Source organism: Palaemon carinicauda, chromosome 18 (assembly GCF_036898095.1).
Source record: "Palaemon carinicauda isolate YSFRI2023 chromosome 18, ASM3689809v2, whole genome shotgun sequence".
Classification (NCBI taxonomy): domain Eukaryota; kingdom Metazoa; phylum Arthropoda; class Malacostraca; order Decapoda; family Palaemonidae; genus Palaemon; species Palaemon carinicauda.
This window is the reverse complement of record NC_090742.1, coordinates 28,593,801-28,603,800: the sequence shown is the minus strand read 5'-3', so window position 1 is coordinate 28,603,800 and position 10,000 is coordinate 28,593,801. Positions and strand designations below refer to the sequence as shown.

General features: G+C 35.1%; 2 protein-coding genes across 3 annotated transcripts in view; one reads left to right on the top strand and one right to left on the bottom strand.

The window, feature by feature from the left end:
- LOC137657738 (cytochrome P450 2L1-like) overlaps nucleotides 1-10,000 on the top strand; it is a 238,311-nt gene that overhangs the window by 94,150 nt on the left and 134,161 nt on the right. The gene's annotated exons all lie outside the window — the stretch shown is intronic.
- Nucleotides 1-10,000, bottom strand: part of Rab3 (RAS oncogene family member Rab3) — a 201,020-nt gene that overhangs the window by 108,547 nt on the left and 82,473 nt on the right. For both annotated transcript variants that reach the window (XM_068392205.1, XM_068392204.1), the window contains exon 2: nucleotides 7,187-7,411. In XM_068392205.1, coding sequence (XP_068248306.1) covers nucleotides 7,187-7,411 — 225 coding nt within the window. The remainder of the gene's footprint in view (nucleotides 1-7,186; nucleotides 7,412-10,000) is intronic.

Genomic DNA, 10,000 nt, shown 5'->3' with positions numbered 1-10,000 from the left:
AGCAGAGTACCATTTCTCAGAGGATTGTTTTCCTTTTTAACTTGTTACCTTTCACCTCTCAATGGACATAATATATATCATATAGTCCTGAACGTAAACCTATAATTAGATACTCCTAAAGTCAAAATATTATATAAATATAAATTAATAGCTGAAAAGGATTTCTTCTATGCTTGACCATACCTAACTCAACCTGAAATCATATCAAAACTATAAATGAGGTTTTATTTTCTTTAATGGAACTGACTAGACTCATAGATATTTTCTCTCTCCGTTGTAATTCATCAATGCATGCTCCTAAAGTGTGAGCCACTAAAATGGTCTTATAAATAAGAAGGTTCTTATAAAAATGAGATTAGATGGAAGAGAAAACTTAGCTATTTCATCGAGAAACTACTTCTCGGGAAAGTTTAGGAGCTATTTCTCTTGGCGTGTTGAAATGTATCGGTCTTGAAAAGGAGGGCACTAAAATATCCCAGTTCCAACCCCAATCCATTATTTCGCCATATCCACTTTAGTATCTTTAATAAATATAATTAAAGTTCCAATTAAAACGAAGTTTATTTCAGGGTATTGTTAAAGGGTATAGTATGTGATTGAAGTTCATATTAAAAAAAAAGTTATTTAAGGGTTTTGTTAAAGGGCATAGCATATGCTAAAACGAAATAATTTTTAGACACCACATTCTTATCACGGCACTTCAGTACCCGAGGGCACCAATATTTATGATTGTTAAGTTGTTGTTGTTTTTCTTTGATTAAAACCTCGATAGGGGAAGAGGGATAAAGTTTTACCAACGATCAGTACACAGACCCTTCCGTGAGGAGCTTGCCAAATTAGAATTAAAGGTGAACCACGATACCTCACCATCGATTCTTCCCTTTTTACTTTTGAATGTCTTTTACGCATTTAGTATTTCGTTCATTGTTCATTTAAGTTAATAAATGGACTACCTCTTTTTTCCAGGTGGTGTACAAATACCCGCCCGGTTACCTCTTCTCATTACGCAATTCATAATCAATATTTTTCCTTTGAATTCCCAACTTTGGATGTAGGCTACCTTCCGGTGGTTTTCGGTTTCCTTGATCTTCACAACCTTTCAGATGGTTAAGTTTCTCTCCTTAACGTTAGGTCAAATTTTCCATTATAACCTTAAGTTCAAACTTGCAGCAAATGTTTTTATGTTGAACAGGTTAACAAGTCTCTCTTCATATTTCATATAATATTATGACAGATCTATTTTAACGTTGTTAATTATCTTAAAATACTATTTTCTATTCATTACTACGCATGTTTGCTTTCCTCACCAGGCTACTTGCCTTGTCGGAGCCTAAGGGCTTGTAGCATCTTGCTTTTGTAAATAGGGTTGTAGCTAAGCTGCTAATAACAATAACAATCTTATGTCAAGCTTCACTCTTTTACCTCGGGTAAAGCTTCCACTTGATAATTTCAGGTTAAGCTTCACTATTTATCCTATGATTAAGCTTCACTCTTTGTCTTCAGGGTTAAACTTCACTCTCTAACTCAGATTAAGCTTTTCTTTGTCCTTAAGTAAAGCTTCACTTTTTAACCTCAAGATAAGCTTCACTCTGTCCTCATGTTAAGCTTTTCTTTTTAATCTCCGGTTGAGCTTCACTCTTCAACCTCAGCTTAAGCTTCACTCTTTATCCAAAGGTTAATCTCCCATCTTTATCCAAAAATTTAGCTTTACTTTTCAATCTTAGGTTAAGCTTCACCCTTTCACGTCAAGTTCAGCTTCACTCTTTAACCTTTGTTTAAGCTTTACTCTTTAACTATGAATTCAGCTTTACTATTTAATCTCAGGTTAAGCTTCACTCTTTAACCTTAGGTTAGGCTTCATCTTTAGTCCTAGGCTAAGCTTTTCTTTATAATCTTAGGGTGAGCTTCACTCTTTAACATCAGTTTACGGTTTCCTCTTTAACCTCAGGTTAAGCTTCATTCTTTAACCCTAGGTTAAGCTTCAATTTTTAGTCTTAAGGTAAGTTTCATTCTTTAACCTCACGATAAGGTTTACTCTTTAACCTTAGCTTAAGCTTTATTCTATAACCTCAAATTAGGCTTCGCTCGTTAACCATCCTCCATTTTTGCTTCGAATATTTCAAGTTTGGAGTTGACAAGGGCAATGGAATGCTGGTCACAAAGACCTCGGCATTAAAAGCTCTGATTTATGGAAATCAATGAGAGACTGATGTATTTAATCAAAGCATCGTCTTGAATAATTTTCATGTGTTTGTGTGTTTAACTTCCTTATCCATTTCCATAACTTTACCCTATTCTCATCCATAGCTTCTCTCAGTTTCGGAAATAACTTTATCAGAACAAGTAAAAAATGTTAGTGAGTTGTGTAAGCGGTAATGGGTTGGAAAAAAAGTTATAAATCAATAGTATCTGCTATAAGCAGCAATGTTTCAAAATAAGGATCTGTGTCTTCTTCAATTGCACACAAAAAATGGCTTATTGAGAAAATCTTTAAAAAATTTTGGTGATCAATCTATTCTGAAGAAGTGTTTTCATTCTTTCATTCTACCTTGTTTCGAGTATTGTTCTCCTGTCTGGTCTTCAGCTGCTGATTCTCATCTTAATTTGTTGGACAGGATATTAATCTATGGCACCGTCGTTCAATCAGTTCATTATGCTTGTTGCATATGTTTTTTTTTTATAATTCTGACCATCCTTTACATGCAGATCTTCCCGGATAGTTCCATGCTGTTCGTAATACTAGGCATGCAGTTAATTCTATTGGTCAGGCCTTCTCCATCATGAGGCTCAATACTACACAGTACTCTAGAAGTTTTATTCCAGCTGTGACCAAGTTGTGGAATGATCATCCTAATTGGGTAGTTAAATCAGTAGAACTTCAAAAGTTCAAATTTCCAGCTAATGTTTTTATGTTGAACAGGCTGTCATAAGTCCTTTTTTATAGTTTATATATGAAATACCTGTTTTAATGTTGTTATTGTTTTCAAAATATTTTATTTTAGTTATTCATTACTTCTTATATCCTCTATTTCCTTATTTCCTTTCCTCACTGGGCTATTTTTTCCTGTTGGAGCCCTTGGGCTTATAGCATCTTGCTTTTCCAACTAGGGTTGTAGCTTAGCTAATAATAATAATAATAATGATAATAATAATAATAAAGGTTAAAGGTGTCTAGTTTCAGTTCCAGTTTCATCAGAATAGATGCTCATCAGAACGTCAGCCGGGCAAGCTCAACCCCCCACCCCCCACCTGTGGTGCCCAGCCACATCAATGACCTCCCCAGTAAACAGCTTAAACTCACAGTCCTGGGCTGGGATCGATATGCTGCCATGCGAAGGCTAGGCGAACACGTTACCACTGTACTAGCCAGCATATTAATAGTAGATACACCCAGAGTTAGAGAACTCATCTCTTTTTTCTCTACATTAAGTTTTTATCCTTCTTGGATTACAAAAGGTCATGCGGTTGCCCGCCTCATTGACCTCATACAAAAAAAAAAATAAAAGAAAAACGTAGAAATGTTTTCAGCCGGGTGCCGAGTTCATCCGGACGCTCTAATGGCCGGAAATCCGGCCACTAAATATGCGTTATTGTAGTTGGGCCATTTTGCACAAACGAATTGTTTATATATTTTTTTTCAGAAAGTTATTTTAATTCGTATTTAAACTGAAAAGGAAGATTTGAATAACATTCGTTGTAAAGTCGTTTGGGAATAGAGAGCCTAGATTCTATTCCTTGATATTGTTAAGCAGTACTGAATGAATTTATTAATAATTTTCAACAAAAATAACAACACATTTAAAACGGGGTAGATTTAATGACAAAAAAAATACAGAGAATTACATTGACAAAATAAGACTGCAATGTCTTATAAGTCCAAACCATTAGCTTTAAATGGACTCTGGCCGCTTCAGAAGGTTCCTACATTATTATGATAGAGCAAATAAAGATCTTGTATTCATAAACATCTATTATTATTATTTTCTAATCACAGTCTACAGAGACTGGTGGTTTATAGTGTTGGTGCCGGGTTACATCCAGCTTCCTTAGGAATCCATCACTTTCCTTACTATATGTGCTGTTTCAAGTAGCACGCTCTTCTGCACAAGTCCTAGGGCTATATCGGCTATTACCTTTTCAATATTCCTTTCCAATGATTTAGATATGGTTCCTAGTATTCCTATGATTATTGGCACCGCTCCTACGTCCATATTCCAGAGCTTTCTCAATTCAATGTGTAGTTCCTGGTACATTTCTATTTTTTCTCTCCCATTATCTTCCTCTCTTGAGTCCCACGGTACTGCGACATCTATGAGTGATACTTTTTTTCTCGTTGTCTTGTCGACCATGGGTCACCTCTGGTCGATATGCTTGTATCAACACTGTCCGTCCTTATACTGTTGTCCCAGAGTAGTTTAGCCTGAGCATTTTCTACCAAAGCTTGAGGTTGATGTTCGTATCCATTATTACTGCTTCGTATTTGATAATTTCTCCAATGGAGAGTTTTAGCCACTGTGTCATGTCGTTTCTTATATTGATTCTGAGCAAGTGCTGAACATTCATTGGCGATGTGAATATATCTTTTTCAGAAGGCCTGATCTTGCGCTGCCCTTAGCATCGCTTTAGTTTCCTTTATAAGTACTTCTCTCTATAGCCAATGTCATGTTTCCTTACAGACCAATTCTTTAATTATTATTATTATTATTATTATTATTATTATTATTATTAGTAGTAGTAGTAGTAGTAGTAGTAGTAGTAGTAGTAGTAGTAGCAGCATAAATACACACGAAATATGTCAAAAAGTTTAAAACGTGCTAAGTATATTTCAACAAAATAGAACAAAAAATAAAATAGTAAAAGAAATTAGAAAGAAATGCAGTGAAGATCAGTAACATCCAAGTAAAGGAGCGACCTAAGAGCAAATAAAAATTACACACACATACACACACATGCATGTGTATGTGTGTATATATATATATATATATATATATATATATATATATATATATATATATATATATATATATATATATATATATATATATATATATATATATATATATATATATATATTCAATGTAGGCTTCTTAGCATAGAGCTTCAATTACTCTACGTATATTGAACATCATGTTGGCCTACAAGTGTCCTTTATCTGAATCCCAGACAATCTTGCGGGCCACGCAACATATAAAAAACAAACATAGTGATCTTCTTCTAATATTTCCAGACTAGGACACGCCTCCAAGAAAACACTGAGGGGTCATATTGCCTCTTAAATTAAGATTGTGTCTGAAAGAGGCGCCAATTAGTCTACGAAAACGGAGTTGTGTTTGAAGTTTGCTTTTTTCTCACACATTTGGCCTAGTTATTCTTTGGGCAACTGCTCAACAAGATAAAGTTTATGATGTTGGTTTGTTCCTTACGAATGTTTAGACAAGATAATGATATTAATAGTAATAATATTGATAATAAGGGTTGTTATTGTAATACATAATATCATATCAATAACCACAATTTCAATGATGCTAATGATGGTCGTGATGATTAGAAGTTCATTTCAGTATTTTTGCTAATTACAAGCATGTAAAGTAGTTTTAACTGTCTTTATTAAAGAACAACTACAAATAAACCAAATAGTTATTTGATTAAATTCTCGTCAATGATTATAAACTGATATATAAACCGAATATAAGGACGTTGATCATTTAGGTTTCTGGTCATCGTTAGAACTTGCAATATTTGCCTCTCTTTTTTTTCGTAAACCAGTGGAACCCTTAACTAAACTCTCCAGAGCCTCTGTACCATGATCTTCCACTGTCTTGGGTTAGAGTTCTCTTGCTTGAGGGTACACTCAGGCACACTATTCTATCTTATTTCTCTTCCTCTTGTTTTGTTAAAGTTTTTATAGTTTATATTTGAGATATTTGATTTAATGTTGTTACTCTTCTTAAAATATTCTATTTTCCTTTTTTCCTCTTCTCACTGGGGTATTTTCCCTGTTGGAGACTCTGGGCTTATAGCATACGGCCTTTCCAACGAGGGTTGTAGCTTAGCTAGTAATGATAATAATAATAATAATAATAATAATAATAAGTCACAAGAAGTTTCAAGCAGACACAGGCCTTCATTTTATCCGGCTTTAGTCGGATTTGTATATTACTTTTTCGATCAGAGTGGCCATCGCACAGTGCATTACAGGCCAACAGCATCTAGTTTGGCATTCATTGAGACTGGCCCACCCAGTGCATTAATTGCCAGAGAAGACATTCGTTATAGTCAAGATTGAAAGTCTAGCTGCATACGGAAAGTCAACTTGTCTGTCCTTCCGTCGTGATAAACTTCAAAGTACTGACCAAACCCAACATCAGTTGAATTTGTCAACCCAAAGACTAGCAGTACAGCAGAAATCTTGTTCTGGCATCATTATAGTGTAATCAACATGCAGCAAGCAACGCACGTACAAATAAAGAGGAATGTCCTCTCGGTTTTCTTCTACGCAGCATTCTCAGTAACTACCATAGGACCCCAATCAACTAAAACAACAAAAACCGTTGAATGTAACACACGATAATTTCAACTTTTCACTACCATTATACTGTCAATTTTTATGCCAGTGACAACCTTGTTGACAAAAGCCGATGAATGTACACATGCAATTATCACCCTTATGTAAACCTTTGGGGCCTATAAATACCCGTGTTGTTTGCCAAGTAAAGTTAGTTATTCTGGAGCTTGTCTTACATCCATGCCTCCTTCACTCCCGTCACATCCAGCCCTCCAGAACAATAGGGAAAGTCATTCTGTCTTACCTTGGCGGAATGGCCACCCTCGCAAAAAGTTAGCACTTCTAATTCACCTTCTTGTACATTGTCATTACATTGATTACTCTTATCTCTGTGTAATTTGTAGACCATTTTCATTGACACAAATATTTTAGTAATTTTCTCTATAATTTCACTCAGAAAAAATATAGATTCAGCAGTGATTTCTATTCTTTAACTTGTTCCCTATTTGCCAAAGATATTACTAGATATACAAACCACATCATACTGTTGATTTTGTTACTGTTTTTACTTGAAGTGAGCCAACATTCGGTCGGAAAAAACCTCGCAGGAAATTTTCGCTGATAAATATATCAATATGGGGAAAAACTAGAAACAGACAAACGGGCAAAATCGTAACTCACCCATATCTGAAGCTTGACTCTCTTGTCATTCCTGAAGACCGTTTTAACCTTGAAATCTATTCCTACGGTGCTGACGAAGGCGGAGGTAAAGGAGTCGTCGGCGTAGCGGAAGAGAAACGACGTCTTGCCTACCGAAGAATTGCCGATGATCAGCAATTTGAACATGTAATCGAAGTTCTGGTCGGCGGCATCTTTCTGCCAGCGATTATCCTGAGACACCGCCATCTGTTGGGCAAAAAATAAACAATCAATATATTTTTTTTTCATAGTCCTGTGCGAACATGAGTTATTTCAATATTATCCCTAACGTGTATATATATATATATATATATATATATATATATATATATATATATATATATATATATATGTATATATATGTATATATATATATATATATATATATATATATATATATATATATATATATATATATATTTAATATATATAGACAGTATATATATATATATATATATATATATATATATATATATATATATATATATATATATATATATATACACACACACACAAGTGTTTATGGGTTCTAAGTTTGTCGTCAACATGCTTTCTAAACATACTCTTGAAACGTGGCCTTGTCTATCATTCCGTAATTCGATTTAGTCCCCCATATTGGCTACTTGGCACAAACTTTGTCTGTAACTGCTTTAAAAAGATGCTGTAAAACGCGCTCGAGTGATACAATGTTCTTTGAAACTTCCCCCATTCCATGTCGAAGAAAATGTTAGATATATGTTGAAAATCCTCCGCATTGCGTAAAAAATTGGCTGCTTTTTGTTCTTCTTATATTCATCTATTATAAATCGCCCTCATTTTAGCATCTCAAATAGATGAAACAACAACCCGTGATTGGAACACAATAGAACGAAAAGACCGAAATGCTATACTGAAACTTCTAAGTCTAAAAACTCCAAGAAACTTTATCTAATCACTTTCAAAGTTGAGTGGATTTTACGATATGAAAAATTAAGATTTTGTTTAAACGAGTAGTGAACTTGATATTAATTACCCCTTTGGGTTTTCATTGATTTGTAATTTTGTATTACAAAAATCAACAACAACAACAACAACAATAATAATAATAATAATAATAATAATATTAATAATAATAATAAATATAATAATAATAATAATAACAACAACAAATATAAACGCAACCTTTCATGAGTAAATTTGAATATCTGCAATGGCTTTCATGTTTGGCTGTTTTCTTCGTTTTATTTTATAGTTTACTTTAGAAACGAAACAGCAACGACCCTTAGGTAACCTTTCTTCGCAGCCTGACAAATTTCCATATTATGTTATCACAAAACCTTTGTGTGTGGGTATATGTCTGTGTGTGTGTATGAGCCTTGCCTTTGGCCGTTTTCTTTTAGTGGAAAATATACTTCGGTTCAATATCTGACACAATTTCAATCTATGGACCCTCTCTCTCTCTCTCTCTCTCTCTCTCTCTCTCTCTCTCTCTCTCTCTCTCTCTCTCTCTCTCTCTCTCTCTCTCTCTCATATTTTTTTATGAAGCCTATAAATCCGTGTGCCCGGTAATTTGCTTTTGGAAGCTGAAATAGGATTAATAGCAGAAGCTTCCCAAATCTCCAAATCAATAAGATTAAAGAAAAAGTAGTTCTGCATAGGAAATTGAAGTATAATTATTGTAGTTGAAGTATTAGAACCTTTTTCGACTGATGAAACATGAGAGCTAACGCATTTATGCGTCGAAAGCCTGAATAAATGAGTTAAACGTAGTAATGATCGATTTTGGTTGTCTGAACTACCGAACGATATTGAAACCTATATAACAAACGCTTGCAGTTCGGTGGAAGTGGTAATGCATCTCAGTGAGACCTGTGAGACCTGTGAGACCCCAGAGTAAAGGTAACAGTGCTTTAAGGTTGGAATGTTTGTTAAGATTTTCCTCATCTCCCTCTCTCGTTATGTCCTTTTCATCCCGGCTCTTCCTTGACTCGTGTTATCCGTGCTCTTCTCAACACAAATTGGAGGAAGAAGAGGAAGACATGGTGGCACTCAAGAGCTCTTGAGCTATGTATGTGTGCGTGTATATGTTTCTGTGTGGTTCTGGTACAAGTCTGATAGGCCTAACTGCGTGTTCTAACTCCTCGCTGTGACGTAACGCCAGCCGTTAAATCCCTCTTCCAGTCCGCCATCCATAGTACCTCTGCATACACATTTACGCCAAGGTAGAGAGCCCTGCACGGTTTCAACAACTCCTACCTTCCAGGGCAGTATTTATTTCCGATATCTTTATAAGCAAAAGATCCTCGTTCGTAATTCCAGCTTGGAATCCTTGAATATCATATAAAAAGGGGGCTTTAATGCCAAGTCTTTCTCTCTGGAAGGGCTGAGAGCGTTATTAGAAGCCTTCTTCTTCTTCTTCTTCTTTTTTGTTTCGATTAATAACTTAAAGACCTGCTTTATCCTCCCATCACTCTCAAAGCACTGAGAGGACTTGGTGAGGAGCTTTTCTTCATCGCTAACCTCTCTCCAGTGCGAAGAATAAATCACTCGACAACATACAATGAAAATCAATGATGAAAATATAATGCAGATCGCAACGCAACGCTGTCGATGTTATGAAATGGAAAACTAATAACAATGTCTTTGTGCCCTTAAGGATTAATTAACCTTACTTTTGAATTCTTCGGATATTACAAAACGATCTCAAAATATTTCAGAAATGATCAGGAAATGAGTTGATAGTTTCGTATCAAGTGGGACCTTCCCAACAAGGAAGGGGGAAAGAAGGGAAATGGGTGGGACTCTTGTCTCTGAGAT